This window comes from Chiloscyllium plagiosum, unplaced genomic scaffold, assembly GCF_037043375.1.
Source record: "Chiloscyllium plagiosum isolate Xiang-an unplaced genomic scaffold, Cpla_swu_hap1 HiC_scaffold_24, whole genome shotgun sequence".
Lineage (NCBI taxonomy): Eukaryota > Metazoa > Chordata > Chondrichthyes > Orectolobiformes > Hemiscylliidae > Chiloscyllium > Chiloscyllium plagiosum.
The window spans coordinates 36,830,910-36,849,284 of NW_028270162.1; the positions used below are offsets into that span (position 1 = coordinate 36,830,910).

At 43.0% G+C, this 18,375-nt stretch overlaps 1 protein-coding gene and 1 long non-coding RNA gene across 2 annotated transcripts in view; one reads left to right on the forward strand and one right to left on the reverse strand.

Moving 5' to 3' along the window:
- The window catches only part of LOC148145395 (uncharacterized), a 64,106-nt gene that overhangs the window by 12,092 nt on the left and 33,639 nt on the right, over positions 1–18,375 (reverse strand). Inside the window, exons 3-4 of the long non-coding RNA XR_015761268.1 lie at positions 5,426–5,497; positions 4,236–4,349 (exon numbers count right to left, since the gene is read on the reverse strand). This is a non-coding gene — a long non-coding RNA (uncharacterized LOC148145395). The remainder of the gene's footprint in view (positions 1–4,235; positions 4,350–5,425; positions 5,498–18,375) is intronic.
- nipsnap1 (nipsnap homolog 1 (C. elegans)) overlaps positions 1–18,375 on the forward strand; it is a 39,347-nt gene that overhangs the window by 4,042 nt on the left and 16,930 nt on the right. Inside the window, exons 2-4 of the mRNA XM_088000089.1 lie at positions 9,975–10,108; positions 10,207–10,252; positions 13,454–13,548. Coding sequence (XP_087856215.1) covers positions 9,975–10,108; positions 10,207–10,252; positions 13,454–13,548 — 275 coding nt within the window. The remainder of the gene's footprint in view (positions 1–9,974; positions 10,109–10,206; positions 10,253–13,453; positions 13,549–18,375) is intronic.

Sequence of the window (18,375 nt, forward strand, 5' to 3'; positions counted from 1 at the left end):
AAGAGTATTAGTTGGTTTATCGAAAATGTGTAATCTTTATACCCCTCAAGCCCTTTAATATACAGACTGGATAACTTTCAAAAATGAGCACATTGGATTCATGTCAGGGATCAAAATGTAGAAAGGCTGGAACAGGAAAGAAACCCATCCTGAAGCTGACTACTTCAAATATTAATGAAAATGAGACAAAAGTTGGACAACCAATTTGTGTAATAGAGCTGCATGGTCATTTAACAATTTAAATGAAATAGTATGTTCATTTAAATAGCCATTCTGCTGTTAACTGTAGGTTTCCGGTTTTGGTAACATCCTCCGCTTAAAGGAGGTTTGCGGAGACATGGTTGCGGTGTGACCTAAACTAACTGAAAATCCAAGGGTATTTGGTATTTCGGAAGAATGGGGAGAAATACAAAGGACGCAAGGTAGCTCTGTTACTAAAGGATGAGATTGCATAATCATGAAAAGTTATCTTTACACAAATGAGCAGGAATACAATGCATATGGGTGGAAATAGGATATAAGAAATAGCAAGAGGAAGAAGTTGGCATGGAAGTAGGTCATGGATTCTCTAACAACACTGTAAGACACGAGTATATTTGAAGAAATAATGGGTGTTGTAAGAAAGAAAGTACAATAATTGTGAGCAATCCTTCTCTTCATCGTGACATCCTCTTCATTTTGAGGAATATCAGGAGGAGAAGCAGGAGAAGTATCTTTATAGTGATTGGACAATTAAAATTGGCAAAGATAGCCTGGAGCATGAGTTCAAAAACTGTATTTGGGCCAGCATCGTAGAACAATCCATTCTGGAACCCACCAGTGAACAATCTATTTTAGTCCTGATATTGTGTAATAAGAGATGAATTAGTGATCGCACAGCAAGGGGCCCTGTAGGTAAGAGTGATAATAATACAACAGAATTTCACATTCAGTTTGATGGTGAGAAATCAGAGTCTAAAACTAGTGGCTTAAACTGAAACAAAAGCAATTAGATGGGGAAGACAACCAAGCTGGTTAAAGTGGAACGGGTTAAATGGCAAGACAGTGAAGAAGCAGTGGCAAGCACTTAAGGAGATATTCCACAACTCTCAACAAAAAATATATTCCATTGAGAACAAAAGATTCTACAAGAAGGATGATCTATATGTTGCGAACTAAGGAAGATAAAAAAAGGAATCAAATTATTGAAAATATGTGAAATTGTGTAAAGATTAGTGGCGCACCAGGTATTGGAAAAGTTTAGAAACTGTCAAAGGATGAGTAAAAGAAAGGAGAAATTAGAATGCAAAAATCTTTGCAAACCTTTTTGAAATGAGCAACCAAAGTTTTTACAAGTATTTAAAAAGATAAAAGTAGCTAATGTAAACTTTAATTCCCTATACAACGAGACTACAAAATTAGTGATACAATACAAACAGAGACTTTGTATACTTGTCTCTATGTTACAAGGCACAAAAGTCATCTAAGAATTGTATAAAATCTGTGGAGCAAGAGGGATGGAGGAACTTAGAGTAATCATTAAAGCTAAGTATAGGGTAGGTGGACTGACAAGTCCCCTAGATCTGCTGGCCTGCATTGTGGGGTCTTTAAAAGAAGTGGCTGCAGAGATAGTGAATACATCAGTTGTTACCTTCCGAAATTCTCAGGATTCTGGAAAGGTCCCAGTGAATTGGAAAACCACAAGTGAAACATCACCATTTAAGCAAGGAAGCTAGAAACCATAGGCCAGTTAATCCAAACGCTAGAACCAACCATTAAGGATTAGTTGCTGGATGTTTAACATAGTCTGTTTCCACACTGTAGAGATTCTATTTGGCTCAACATGTCCACACCGACCCTCCGATGACCCATGGACCCCACATGGACCCATTACCTGACCCAATTGCTCTACATTTCCCCTGACTAATGCACCTAACCTATACATCCCTCAACACTCTGGGCAATTTAGCTTGGTCAGTTCGCCTAACGTGCCATCTTTGGACTATGGGTGGAAACTGGAGCACCCAGAGGAAACCCACTCAGACACAGGCAGAATGTGCAAACTCGCCTGAGGCTAGAATCGAACACAGGTCCCTGGCGCTGTGAGGCAGCATTGCTAACCACTGAGCCTCCAGTCAAGTAGGGGCAACATGGTGTTATGAAAAGGAACTTGTGTTTGCCAAATTTATGAGAGCTCTTTGAGGCTGTCATGGGTAGATGGGTAGATAGGTAGATAGATATAGGATTCCAGTAGATATAGTGTTTCCAAGAAACATTGAGTAGGGTGCCACATAAAGGGTTTCTTCACAAAATAAGAATTCTGGGATTGGGAGTAATTGATTAGTATCAACATAGACTTGTTTAGCAAACAGCAAACAGAATTGGGATGAATGGGTAATTTGCATAATGGTAAATTAAAACTAGTGGGGTGGGATTTGGGGTTTGTCCTCATTTGCCTGAAATCTGGTTGAACAGTTGGATTTGGGGCCTGCCTTTGCCACTCCCCTCCCTTGTAAAATTGCTGTTTCTGTATACAGCTGTTAATGTTAATCGTTTTGTAAATGTGTATTGTTTAATTTTTTTTAAAAACTAGTGGGATGCCACAGAAATCAGTGCTGGATTTCAACTATTTACAAGCTGTATTAGTTATTAGTTGACGGAACAAAGTGATTTGATGAGACTGAGATAGGAAGGAAACCAAATTCTGAAAAATACATGAAAAGGTTGAGTGAGGATGTGAACAGGCAGAGTATTATGTGGATAAATGTGAGGTTGTCTATTTTGGCAGAAACAATATAATATAGAATATTATTTAAATGTAGTGAGATTGCAGAATGTTGTAACACCACCTCCCACCTGCCTCCTGTAACACCTCCTCCCATCCTGCCTCTTATAAAAACACTATCCCTTACTCTCAATTCCTCTATCTCCACTGCATCTGCTCCCGGAAGGACCAATTCCACCACAGAACGTCCCAGATGGCCTCTTTCCTCAAGGACCGCCATTTCCCCTCCCACCTGGTCGACGATGCTCTCCAGGGTATTTCCTCCACTTCCCACACCTCCGCCCTTGAACCCCAGCCCTTCAATCGCAACAAGGGCAGAACCCCTCAGTCCTCACCTTCCACCCCACCAACCTCTTGGTACAATGCATCATCCTTTGCCATTTCCGCCACTTACAAACAGACTCCACCACCGGGGATACATTTCCCTCCGCATCCCTATCTGCATTCCCTCTATGACTCCCTTTTTAGGTACACGGTCACCACCAACCCACCCTCCACTCCCAGCACCTTCCCTTGCTACTACAAGAAGTGCAAAACCTGAACCCACGCCTCCGCCCTCACCTCTGTCCAAAGCCCCAAAGGATCCTTCCACATCCATCAGAGATTTACCTGTACTTCCAGACATGTCATCTGCTGTGTCCATTGCTGTCAGAGTGGTCTCCTCTACATTGGGGAGGCAGGACGCCAACTTGCGGAACATTTCAGAGAATATCTCTGGGACATGTGCACTAAACAACCCCACCATCCTGTGACTGAATACTTTAGCTCCCCCTCCCACTCCACCAAAGACATGCAAGTTCTGGGCCTCCTCCACCACCAAACTCTAGCCACCTGACGCCTGAAGGAAGAATGCCTCATCTTCCACCTTGGGACCCTCCAACTACATGGGATCAATGTAGATTTCACCAGTTTTTTTTTCATTTCCACTCCCCCCCCCCCCACCTTATCTCAGATCCAACCTTCCAATTCAGCACCACCCTCTTGAACTGTCCCACCTGTCCATCTTCTTTCCCACCTATCCTGTCCACCCTCCTTTCTAACCGATTACCATCACCCCTCACCTCCATCTACCTATCGCATTCCCAGCTACCTTCCTCCCAGCCCCAGCCCCCTCCCATTTTTCTCTGAGCCCCCTCGGGCCACCTCCTCATTCCTGAAGAAGAGCTTATGCTCGAAACGTCGATTCTCCTGCTCCTCAGATGCTGCCTGACCAGCTGTGCTTTTCCAGCACCACGCTTTTCGACTGCAGAATGCTGTGTTCAGGGGGATGAGAGTGCGCTTGTACATGAATAACAGTAATTCAGCCTGCAGGCACAGCAATTGATTAAGAAGGAGAATAGAGTGTTAGCTTTTATTGCAAAGGGCTATTAGTGTAAATGTTGTGAACTCTTGCATTTACTGTACAGGCTATTGGTGAGATCACACCTGAAATCCTGCATGCAGTTCTGATGTTATTTATGAAGATAGGTACCTGCATTGGAAGCAGTTCAGAGAATATTCACAGGGCAGCCAAAGCTATTGGTGCAAGCAGGAAAATGGTGTTAAAATTGGATCAGTTGTTGAGTTGGAAAGACCACTCTTGAATCTATAGGGGTAGAGTAAGCAAAGATTTTATTCCAGCATTGACAAGGGAACAAGTCTCAGTTGCTGAAGAGCTTCAGCAATTATACAATGTTTGCAGCACATTTTTAATATTCTTCTTCCTCTGTTACATAATTTCATATTTTAATGACTCATTGCCCAGCTTGCATCATGTGCCAGCTTTGTTTAACATTCTGTTTTGCATCTAACAAAAACATGAAGCCACTACTACCCCCTGCACACCCATGATCTGATTGAATAGCTGGTTGGTTTCTGTAAAGAGCCTCAGATGAAGCTACACTGATTGAATGATTCTGAGGCCTATTGACATAACATAATTGTTTCTGTACTTTGCGTAACTTCAAACTCGTTTCTGGTAGTAATCAATTATTAGCTTTTTTTTCTGATATTCACCAAATAAAGCTGCATGAAAAGAAGGCAGTTTCTGAACGTGTATTTGCTGTAAGTAGTTTTGAGGGAGATATCTTAAAATCACATGCTTTTAAACCTTGTAAATGTAGCCCAGAGACAGGGACCATTAATTTTTGCCAAAAAGATAGCACACTGTTACTAAAATAACCCTTTATAATGTTCGGGTAGAGCAAATGCTTTTATCTTAATATCCCAACATTAAATTAACTCTCCAGAAGAACAGAGCACTGAATGTATTTCAGAGCAGACATGTTATTTGTTCTTGGATACTGTCAGATTGAAATCAGTCTACAGGATAATGAGTCCTCTAAATGTGTGTAACATTTGGTAGAGATTAATGTGAGATTGGTAATTTAAGGTATGAATTCAACTGTAGGTAAGCCTAAGTTCCACAAAAAAATTATGTAGTTTGCATTTACTGAAATAGATTTTTATAAAATCTCAATTGAGGTAAATGTGTGGAAGCTTTGTGTTGTATTGTGAACTATTCCAACATATTTGCAACTTAATTAAATAGTTGTGTTTTGTACAGAGAATAGATACAATGAGAATGCCTTTGGATCACTGAGGGCAAATATGTCAAACCAAGGATACAATCAACCTTTGATCCGTTTACCTGCACTATCTTATTCAAACCGGACAACTAACCTCCTTGCGACCTATTTGTTCTCATCTTTCCAAGTATTTGCTCAGATCACAATCCTGGTATTGTAGACATTTCTGAAAAGAACGAAACAGACTTCAGTGCATCTTTAATATTGTCCAGGAAAATGTGGCAAATTTTTAAGAGAACACAATTTTTTCTTATTTAATGCAACCAAATTAATGTTGCACAAGCAATTGAATAAATACTATGTGAACATTACTGCACTGACCTTCCTATCCTATTCCTGGCCCCCACATGTAAATGTGGGCAAGGTGGGGAGGAGATTGAATCTGATCTTATACTTGCTGTCTGTATGCATGATTGTGGTGCTGGAATAGCACAGCAGGTCAGGCAGCATCTGAGTAGCAGGAAAATCGACATTTCGGACATAAGGGTTTATGCTCAGAATGTTGACTCTCCTGCTCCTCAGATACTGCCTGACCTGCTGTGCTTTTCCAGCACCACACTCTCGACGCTGATCTCCAGTATCTGCAGTTCTCACTTTCGCCTGTCTGTATGCATGGAATGTTTTGGGGCCCTGAACAACATATGCAGTGGTGAACCAATTAGGATCACATGAAACATTTGAGCTTCCTGATATTGTGAAAACAAGTTCGACTTTCATCCAAGATTTTAATGGCCGGAAGAGAATCTCTTAGGTGATTGGTGGGAGGCCTATGTGCCTGCATTCACATCTCATTATTACATATTCTAAGTGAATCCAAAGCCAATGGGCCAGATTGAAGTTCTGCTATGACACCACAACCAGTCCCAAATGGTGGTGGAATTAAACAACTCACTTTAACTTCCCCATCCTCATTCATGGAGGAGCCCAGCACATCAGTGTCAAAGATAAGGCTGACGCAGTGCCAAGTGGATGATCCATTTCTGCCACCTCCAGTGGTCCCCAGCATTACTAGTTTTCAGACGATTCGATTCACTCCACGTGGTATCAAGAAATGGCTGGAGGCACTCAATACTGCAAAGGCAATGGGCCCTGGCAACATTTCGGTGATAGAATTGATGACATGTGCTCGCGAACTTGCTGCACCAGCTACTTCAGTACAGCTACAACACAGGAATCCATCTGACAATGTGAAAAATTATCACCGGTATGCCCTGTACAGAAAAAGCGAGACCAGTCCACCCCAGCCAATCACCGTCCCATCAGTCTTTACTCCATCATCAGTAAAGTGTTAGAAGGTGTCATCAACAGTGCTATCAAACAACGCCTTGGAGTCATCCTTGGCACATAGGAAGATGGTCATGGTTGTTGAAGGTCAGTCACCTCAGCTCCAAGGTGTCTCTACAGGAGTTCTTCAGGGTAGTGTCCTAAGGCCAGCCATCTTCAGCTGCTTCTTCAATGACCTTACAACCATCATAAGTGCAGAAGTGTGGATATTTGGCAATGATTGTGACTCCTCAGATACTGAAGCAGTCCAAGTTCAAGAAGATCTTGATGATGTTCAAACTTGTGCTGACAAGTGGCAAGCAACCTTCATGCCACACACAAATGCCAGGCAATAATCATCTCCAATAAAAGACAATCTAACCACCATTCCTTGACATTAGCATCACAGAATCCCCCATTATCAACATCCTTGGAGTTAACATTGACCAGAAACTCAACTGGAATTGCCACATAAATACAATGACTACAGGAGCAGGTCAGAGGCTAGGAATACTGCGGCAAGTAACTCACCTCCTGACTCCCCAAAGCTAATCCATCACCTATAAGGCACAAGTCAGGAGTGTGATGGAATACTTTCCACTTGCCTGGATGGGTGCAGCTCCAACAATACTCAAGAAGCTCAACACCACCCAGGACAAAGCAGCTTAATTGGCCACCGCCACAAACAACCACTCCTTCCACCACCAACGCTCAGTAGCAACAGTGTGCACAATCTACAAGATGGACTGCAGAAATTCAGCAAAAATACTTGAACAGCACCTTTTACATGTCCAATCACTTCTATCTAGAAGGACAAGGACAGCAGATACATGGGAACTCCACCACCTTCAAGTTCCCCTCCAAGCCACTCACCATCCTGACTTGGAAATATATCACTGTTCCTTTACTGTCGCTGGGTCAGAATCCTGGAAATCCCTCCCTAATGGTAATGCAGGTCTACCTACATTACATGGACTGCAGCGGTTCAAGAAGGCAGCTCACCACCACCTTCTCAGGATGACTACAGCCTAGCCAGCAATGCTCACGTCCTACAAATGAATAAAAACAGAATCTGCTCAGTAATACCCGGTTTGAGTTCCACCAGGACCACTGAGCTGCTGACATCATTACAACTTTGGTTGAGGCATGGACAGTAGAGCTTAACTCCAGAGATGAGAGTGACTGCTGTTGGTATTTGAATGAGTGTGGCAGCAGGAGTTCTCGTAAAACCAGAATCGGGCAAATCTTTCTGCTGGTTGGGAGTCCATACCAGATACAAAGGAAGATCAGAGTGGTTGTTTGAGGCCAGTCATCTCAGCAGCAGGATATCTCTGCAGAATGGGTAATGTCCTGGGCCCAACCATCTTCAGCTGTGTCATCAATGATTTTCCCTCCATTGTAAGGTCAGAAGTGTGGATGTTTGCTAATGATTTCACAATCTTCAGCAAAATGCATGTATCCTCAGCAGTTCAGCAAGGCATGGATAATATCCAAGTTTGGGCTGACAAGTGGCAAGGAACATTCATGCCACACTCATGTCAGGCAATGACTTTCTCCAATAAGAGAGAATCTAACCGCCATCCCTTGACATTCAATGGCATTACCATCACTGAATCCTCCAGTATCAACATCTGGGGCTTACCCTTGACCAGAAACTGAACTGAACAATCATTCGTATACTGTGGCTACAAGAGCAGGTCAGAGGCTAAGAATTCTGCAGCAAATAACTCCCCTCCTGACTCCCTAAAGCCTGTCCGCCATATACAAAGCACAAGTCAGACGTGTGATGGAATATTCCCCACATGTCCAGATGAATGCAGCTCCAACAACATTTGAAGCTTGGCACCACCCATAATTGGCACCATGTCTACAAATAAAATCACTCCCTCCACTACTGATATTCAGTCGCAGTAGCGTGTACCATCTACAAGATGCACTGCAGAAATTCACCAAAACTCCCCAGACAGTACCTTCCAAACCCACAGTCACAAAGTAGACAGATTTATGGGAACATCACCACCAGCAAGTTTCCCTCCAAGCCCCTCACCATCCTGACTTGGAAATATATTGCCAGTCTTTCAGCGCCACAGGGTTTAAGAACCCAGAACCCCCTATGGTATTCTGGGTGTTCCTACACCTAATGGATATCAGCGGTTCAAGAAATCAGCTCACTACCACCTTCTCAAGAGCAACTAGGGATGGACAATTAATGCTGCCCTGGCCATCAAAGCCCACATCCTCTGAATGAATAAAATAAATTCTCACCTCATTCATATGCGGTTTGCTATTTTCCCAAATAGTGGAGAGAAACTAGACAGTGACAATTCCCAACATAAAAGCCTGAGTTAGTACCAGGTGGCTGCCGCTCACTAGTGCCACCTCCAGGTGACCACTTTGGTCAGTATTCCCCAACACCTCAGGGCACACTCCATGATTGCAACCACCCACGCCCTCTGTCCATGGAGGTTGCCATTGGCAAAAGATTAGCTCCATCTCATAATCACAGCACATTTGGGACTCAATTATATTGTAGTTCAGGCACAGGTACCCCCCCCATCCCTGACATGCACCATAACAGGGTGTACCTCAGGGCTGCTGGCTTGCTTTCTTTGTGATCACTCTGCACTCATTTGGATGCTCACAGTCTCAGTCACAACATGTATTGAGGTGTCATAAGTGAGTAAGTTAAAAGTGCAGAGGGCAGGAAGGGTTAGGGGACAGAACCATGGAGACAGAGGGGAACCATCGAGGGAAGGAGCTGAGTGCAGTAGTTAGATTGGTAGATCATGAGACTTGATGGGAAGTGGAAGCAATGGCAGAGTTTGAGTAGCAGAGAGAAGGTGTTTATGTTAACCTTGCGGAGCACAGATCATTAACCTACTTGAGGCATTGTGACATGTTCCTTCAGACCATGGACACCGCACTGGCTAACTCACACCAAGCTGTAAAACAGTTGAAATGATGTGCAGCTGGGGTTTAAAGATAATGCCAATTTGGGGGAAAATTCAGACCTCTCGTTCTACAGCTGAAGTCTAGAAATGATTCTGTCACCCTGTAGTGTTTGGTTCGGAGATGCCGGTGTTGGACTGGGGTGTACAAAGTTAAAAATCACACAACACCAGGTTACAGTCCAACAGGTTTAATTGGAAGCACACTAGCTTTCGGAGCGACGCTCCTTCATCATCCGAAAGCTAGTGTGCTTCCAGTTAAACCTGTTGGACTATAACCTGGTGTTGTGTGATTTTTAACTTTGTAGTGTTTGGAGCAGCATGCTTTTTGTCTGAAGTATTTTCCACTTCAGTGCAGGACAGAAGTAACTATTAATTACTCTTCTCTGTTTCCATATAAACACACATGAACCTCTGTCTGCTTTCTTTCAGAGCAAATAGCAAAGGAGAGGAACAGGACAAAGGATGGTTTAGATCATTATTTGTCCACAAAGTTAATCAGAGAAAAGATGCTCACTCCAATCTTCTTTCCAAAAAGGAGACCAGCAGCTTGTATAAAATGCAGTGTAAGTGCAAACCACTCAGACTAAACTTTATCACTGTATTAAAAATCAACTGATTGTTCAACTGAAGCTGAATGTATTTTTTCAAATTTTTGTCTTAGTTCATAATGTGAAGCCAGACTGTCTGGACGCGTACAACAACTTATCGTAAGTTCTTTACATCTTTACATGATTGTATTTATACAGTGGTCACTGTCTCTAAAGCAAGTACGATGCAACATTTTGTGTGTTACCAAAATGAATTCTTCCGTACCACCACATTCCCCAGGGTTGCTGATTTTCTTATTTTAATCAGATTGGAATTTTTAAATGTAAAGTCCATTTTTTTCGGCCAGAAATACTTCCGACATCTCTGGATTTTATAAAATACCTCAGAAATAGTTAAATGAAAGATGCTTTATGGAGCTTGTTATGATCAGATTATAAACTGCTATTAACCAGCTCCAATTGTTCACATGTAAATTCATTTACCTTATTCTATTCGCAGAAACACAAATCCAGTTCATTGTCATGTAGAGAAGTTGGATTTATTAACGTAATAGATTGTCAAATTACTCAAATCTGATTTATAGTCGGAGAGTCATACAGCACAGAGACAGACGCTTTGGTCCAACTCATCCATGCTGACTAGACATCCCAATCTGACTTTGGCCCATATCTCTCTAAACGTTTCCTATTCATATCCTCATCCAGATTTAAATGTTGTAATTGTACCTGCATTGACTACTTCCTCTGGCAGCACGCACCATCTTTTGCATGAAAAAGTTATCCCTTGGGTCCCTTTTAAATCTTTCCCCTCTCACTTTCAACCAAGGTCCTCTAGTTTTGAATTCCCCCATCCAGGAAATAGACCTTGGCTGTTCATCCTATCCATGCCCATCATGATTTTATAAACCTGTATTAGGTCACCCCTCAGCCTCCGATGCTCCAGGGAAAATTTTTCCAGCCTATTCGGCTTTTCCCTATAGCTCAAACCCTCGAGTCCCGGCAACATCCTATAAATGGGGAAAAGCTTATAAACAAAATTACAACAGTTATCCAACTATAAGGACCCAATAAAGACACAGCACTTAACAGAAATAGGAAGTACATCTTTTTATTTCAATTTCTGTAACACTATTCATTGTAATATTCATAAATTAGAAAGATAAATAAGGTCTTTGATCAGCTAGATATAGTTTACTAGGTAAAAACAAGGATTGCAGATGCTGGAAACCAGAGTCCAGATTAGAGTGGTGCTGAAAAAGCACAGCAGGTCAAGCAGCATCCGAGGAGCAGGAAAATCGATGTTTCGGGCAAAAGATTTTCCTGCTCCTCGGATGCTGCCTGACCTACTGTGCTTTTCCAGCACCACTCTAATCTAGATATAGTTTACTATCAACTTGTCACGTATGCATATGGTCAGTTCTACATGTTGTTTGAAGTGTAGTATCTTGTATTTTAGACTCCCATTATAGGAATGTTTACATGTAACTACTAATTGTGTTCCAATTATGAAAATATTAAAAATATTTTATACCCCACTAACATATCTCCACCATACCTCTTCTCCCATTAACATGTGTTCAGTTATCCCTTGTGTGCTCCCACTCCAAATACTCTAATAGTTGATCTTCAAGTGTGAATCATGACGACAAAGTAATATTTCATGCTCATCTCTAGTTGTCTTTCTTGAACCAGTGAAGTCTTTGTTCTGATATTGATTCTACAACCATAGGCAGTAGAGACCTCTGAGGACTTTTTTTTTATTAGATTACATTACAGTGTGGAAACAGGCCCTTCGGCCCAACAAGTCCACACCGACCCGCCAAAGCGCAACCCACCCATATCCCTACATTTACCCCTTACCTAACACTACGGGCAATTTAGCATGGCCAATTCACCTGGCCCTGCACATCTTTGGACTGTGGGAGGAAACCGGAGCACCGGAGGAAACCGGAGCAGACACGGGGAGAATGTGCAAACTCCACACAGTCAGTCGCCTGAGGCGGGAATTGAACCCGGGTCTCTGGCGCTGTGAGGCAGCAGTGCTAACCACTGTGCCACCATGTCACCCACAAGATGGAGCAAAGATCTAGCATAACGTGTGGGCAGTTTTCTTTTGCCCCCTGTACTTTTTGAACAGCTGTTTTATAGCTTTTGAAACTGCTCTAGGGGTCTTCACAAATCACTCACACGTTGTGAAACTTGGAGAACATGTTGTGGCAGGTAAAAAATAAACATGGTAAAAGCAGTTGGAACTTTACCACACTTTGGAAGATAGCCCACAAATGATTAATTTTCAGAACTTGTTTTGCTGGAAATTACGCAATCATTGGGTCACTAGGCTATTGTCCCAGCACTTCCCAGTAACCTTTGCCTTTCCTCCATGTGCTTGGGATGTGGGCATTTTGTCTCATCTTTTTTACTGGACTCATTCCAGCAGGTTCATACGGCGATAAGTTACTGTGGCTTCTTTGGAGCAACTAGCAGAGAAAAGAATATTGAGGTTCTGTAGAAACTCACTGTGCGTTCAGCATGATCAATTTCAAAACAGTCAAGGGTTTTTTTTCTGCTTTGTCAACATGATTCAGTAAAGAAAGGCATTATAATCTGGATGGAGGCTTGTCAGTTTTAATTTGTATAAGTTACTTTGATGTCAGCTTCTTGTGTTTCAGGATATGCTTGTTTGTGTCAAAGAAAATTTACCATCTGCCTTACCACACTTCAGTAACGTAATCCATTATTTCACTCAAAAAAATGTAGCATGATTTCTTCACAGTAATGTGCTCTGAACTTTTTGCTATGGAGCATCTAAAGCTTAACACCCTAGAAAATTATTTATGAATAAATCTTTGCACTACAAGCTTGCTAGCATTCACAATGTTTCATTTTCTGTTCAAATATTAGTGGCAATATTTGGTGCTATTCCTGTTTTAGTGCCTTCCAAACATTTTTTCCCCACTGTGACATTTGAAAATTGTCACAACCTCTCAGTGAGGACTGTGGGAGTTGGAGCCAGTTTCAACGGCGATACAGTTGCTCTAACTTGTTCCAGGCTCCACTGTAGCTGTTGTAACCCGAATAGATAGCCTGCAATCCCACTTGGGGTTCTGACCTCCACTTTGGGAAGCCCTGCTCTACTTCTACAATCACAAACTAATTGATGGTTAAACTGGAGCCCTACCCATATTGAAACAAGAGTATGGGGCTGCATGCTGTTTGGAACTGACCTCTTCATTTGTATAAAATATTAAAGTGGTAGGTTGTCACTATTGATATTTAGTTCCACTTAAGGATCCATTTGATGTGTCTAGATCTAGATTGTTTGTCTTTTGATGAAAAAAAAACCTTTGTTAATGACCACAGGGAACAAATATTGCAAAAACTCCACAATGATCCTGACTACCCATGTGAGATCGTAGGGAGTTGGAATACCTTGTACGGTGAACAAGATCAAGCAGGTAAGTCTGTCATTTAGCCTTGAATCAAATTGTTCCCTGTTTAATATTTCTTCATTTTTCCCTCTGACCTTTAATAGCTCCAACTATTGTCTTTCTTCGATTGTCATCATTCTTGGCCTCACTGTGGTAAATCCACTCAAGCCGGACCCTGCCTTTGTGAATTCGCTGCCAGTTACAGCAACTGTCCAATTTCCATTTCCGCTGACATTAAAGATATGTTGGTGCGGAATCAATGTTTCCATCTGCTCGAAGCAACAACCTTCCTTCTCTGTCACAGCATTTTTTTACATTTCTTTACCTCGTTGAAACTTTTGCTCATTGTTCCCCAAAACTTTCCTCTTTTCCTGCTTTCTTTTTACCTTTAGACTAAATGGGCCTTTTAAAACTCTAGAAGCCTCTGAGCTGTCACCCTCGAATGGGTCATTAACGTGCATGTGCTTTTAGTGAGTCCCTTCTGAACAGCACCGTTGGGTACGGACACTACATGGCAACTCACCGCCACCTTCTTGAGTTTCATAGGGAAGGGCAATAAATGTTAGTGATGTACATATACTGTGAAAGGATAAATGACGTATCATCAGATAATAAACTACCAGTTGCCAACTCTAATTGAAATTGAACTGGCATGAAAAACGTCTGAAGATTGCATTGTATGAATTAGAAACTTAAAATGCTGGAAGTACTCTGCAGGTCAGACAGAGCGAAGTAGTGTTAATCCAAGGCTCAAAGAACTGAAACATTGAGCTGAAATTTCCCTGCCCTGTCAGCAAATAATGGGGGCAGAAAAATAAAGAGGAGTCACAATCAGACATCCGGAATGTTGCCATTGGGAAAAGGGTTGGCTGCTTGCTCCGAGACAGCAAGCCAGCCTGCAAAGTTAAGACTGCAGTTAGGGGAGGTTTTGCGATGTCACCACCATTCTGCCAACTGTGAGGCCCACGGTTCCAATGCAGCAGGCCCAAGGGTAATCTGAGCTAGCGGCTATATGCTGTGAAGAGAGCACTGCATTAAAAAATACAGCAATCCAGCAGACGGGTTCCCCCCCACCCTAAATCACCTCTTGCTATCTACCCTGGCATTGGAATTAATCATGTGTAGGCTAACAGCAGCCTCTCACTGGAGGCAACCTTGCAGCCCCTGAGGTGCCCGGGTAGTGCCGTGGTCTCACAGCTCAGGATTCCTGCTCAGGAGCCTCCTATGTTTCCAACACCTGTGTGCCAAACTTCTTTCTGTTGATGCTATTTACCTTTCTGTATGGATCAACTGACCAACCGAGTATTTCCAGCATTTTCTGATCCTATTTTTACATCAATATTTTTTGCCTTTAACATTGTATTTTTATACCTGTCAGGCTTTTTTTGTCAATTCCAAACTGCCTTTGAGAAATTGCTGATGAGCAGCTTGAAATGCTGCAGTCCCATGGTGCTGTTAGGGAGGGAGCTCAAGATCATGGATGCTTAAGGAACAGTGGTCTATTTCCAAGTCAGGGTGGTGAGTGGCTTGCAGGCAGTGGTGTTGCCAAGTCTCTTTATGGTGGTAATCTTTGGTTTGGAAGGCACGGTTGAAGAAGCTTTGGTGAGTAGCTGCAGTGCATCTTGTGGATGTGGACAGTTGGTGAAGAGAGTGAAGTTTAAGGTGGTGGATATGGTACCGATCAAGTGGGCTGCTTTGTCCCAGATGGTGTCAAGCTTCTTGGGTGCTTCTTGAGCTGCACTCATCCAGGCAAGTGGCGAGCCTTCCATTACTTGTCTGATTTTTATGCCTTGTATATAATGGTCAGACTTTGAAGAGTCAGAAGTTGAGTTACTCATTGCAGAATTCCCAGGCTTTGAGCTTCTCTTGTAGCCACAGTATTGATTATGGAGAAAATGAAGACTGCAGATGCCGGACAGTCAGAGTTGGAAAGTGTGGTGTGGGTCAGGCAGCATCCAAGGAGCAGGAGAGTCAACGTTTTGGGCATGAGCCCTTCATCAGGAATGTGGGGCGGGAGGAAGGGGGCTGAGAGATAAATAGGAAGATGGAGGGAAAGTCCCTGCACATCCAAACACTTCATCTACTGTGTCCGTTGCTCTGGATGTAGTCTCCTGTACACTGAGGAACAGGATGCCAACTAGGCGGCATGGTGGCTCAGTGGTTAGCTTTGTTGCCTCACAGCGCCAGGGATCCGGGTTCAATTTTGGAGACTGTCTGTGTGGTCAATTCTCCCTCTGTCTGTGTGGGTTTCCTCCAGGTGCTCCAGTGTCCTCCCACAATCCAAAGATGTGCTGGTTAGGTGAATTAGCCAAGCTAAATTGATCATAGTGTTCAGGAATGTATAGGTTAGGTGCATTAGTCAGGGGTACATATAGGGTAGGGGAATGGGTCTGGGTGGGTTACTCTTCAGAGGGTCGGTGTGGACTTGTTGAGCCAAAGGGCCTGTATCCACACTGGAAGGATTCTATGATTCTTCTATGAACTCGCGGAGTGTTTCAGGGAACATCTCTGGGACACACGCACCAGACAACCCCGCCGTCCTGTGGCCAACCACTTCAACTCCCCCTCCCACTTCACCAAGGACATGTAAGTCCTGGGCCGCCTAGCCACCCCACGCCTGAAGGAAGAACGCCTCATCTTCCACCTTGGGATCCTCCAACTACACGGCATCAACATCAATTTCACCAGTTTCCTCATCTCCCCTCCCCCACCTCATCCCAGATTCAACTCGGCACTGCCCTCTTGACCTGTCCTACCTGTCCATCTTCCTTCCCACCTATCCACTCTACCCTCCCCACTGACCTATCACAATCACCCCCCACCTCCACCTACCTATTGCCTGCCCAGCTACCTTTCTCCCAGCCCCATCCCCATCCTCACCCTCCTATTTATCTCCACTCCACATACCTGGTGAAGGGCTTCTGCCCAAAACATTGACTCTCCTATTGCTCACATGCTGCCTGACCTACTGTGCTTTTCCAGCACCACACTTTGCAACAATATTGATATGGCTTGTCCAGTTAACTTTTCCGTTAATGGTGACTCCCAGGCTGTCGATAGAACATAGAACAATACAGCACAGAACAGGCCCTTCGGCCCACGATGTTGTGCCAAACATTTGTCCTAGCTTAAGCACCCATCCATGTACCTATCCAATTGCCGCTTAAAGGTCACCTAAGATTCTGACTCTGACATCTCCCCTATACCTTCCACCCTTCACCTTAAATTTATGTCCCCTTGTAACACTCTGTTGCACCTGGGGAAAAAGTCTCTGACTGTCTACTCTATCTATTCCTCTGATCATCTTATAAACCTCTATCAAGTCACCCCTCATCCTTCGCTGTTCCAACGAGAAAAGGCCTAGCACTCTCAACCTATCCTCGTATGACCTATTCTCCATTCCAGGCAACATCCTGGTAAATCTTCTCTGCACCCTCTCCAAAGCTTCCACATCTTTCCTAAAGTGAGGCGACCAGAACTGCACACAGTACTCCAAATGTGGCCTAACCAAAGTCCTGTACAGTTGCAACATCACTTCACGACTCTTGAATTCAATCCCTCTGCTAATGAACGCTAATACTGTTGAACATGAAGAGGAGATATTTATATTATCCTTTGTTGGTGAAGATTACTATCTGGCACTCTGTGGATGTGAACGTGATTTGCCACTGTCAGCCCAAGTTTAGGTTTTGTCTATGTCTAGCTTTGTGCCAATGCAGCATGCTCCATTATCTCAAGAGATGTAATTGGTATTGAACATTACTCAATCATTGGCAAGTACCACTCACTTATGACATTATGATGGAGAGAAAGTCATTGTTAAAATGGCTGAAAATAGTTGAATCTATAGCATTGTTGTGAGGAGCTCCTGCAATAATGGATGCTGTCTCTTGGACTCATTGAACCAGGGTTGGTCTGCTGATGGAAATGCGAAGTTATGAGGTTACAATTTCTGTTTGAGTTCAGTTCTAAGACCATAAGACATAAGAGCAGAAATTAGGCCATTTAGCCCATCATATGTGCTCCGCCATTCAATCATGGCTAATAGGTTTCTCAACCCCATTCTCCCACCCTGATCCCATGATACTCAAGAACCTATCTGTCTCAGTCTTACACATACACAATGACCTGGCCTCCACAGCCTTCTGTAGCGATGTGGCTTACTGTTGGTTTTGACCTGTAGTATCTAAAACATGCCCAATTTTGAACAGCCAGCTCTGTTTTGAATATATTCCATTTAGCACAAAGTCACACAACACGTTGGAATGTGTCCTCAGTGTGAAGTCTCTGAGGTCTGTGCTTACTAGGTTATACCTGGAATGAACAGGTTAGCCTTTCCTCATAAAGCAGACAGGCTGGGCTTGTATCCTCTGGAGTTTAGAAGTGTCGGAGGTTACTTAATTGAAATATATAAAACCCTGAGGGGACTTGATGAGTGAAGGTCAAAAGGATTTTTCCCGTTTTGGGAGAATCATTTAAAACAGCTGATGCAAAAGATTCTCTCAGAAGGTATGAATCTTTGGAATTTCCTTCCTGAAAATATTAAATATTTTTAAGGCAGATATGGATTGATTCTTGATTGCCAAGAGGTGAAAGATTATATGGAATAAATAGGAATGTAGAGTTGAGGTTAACATCAGACCAACCATGATCTATTGGAATAGTGGAGCAGGACCTGGAGGCCTACTCTTGTTCCTTGTACATATTTGCACTGACTACTACCTCCAGTGCTGACATGAGGTGTGCAGCAGCAAAAGGGAGGTTCCTGAGGACAAAGTTGAGTAGATTTTCCCCTTGTATTGATTGTCTCTCCAACTGCCATTGGGTCTGTCTGTAAATATGGCCTTCAGGGCA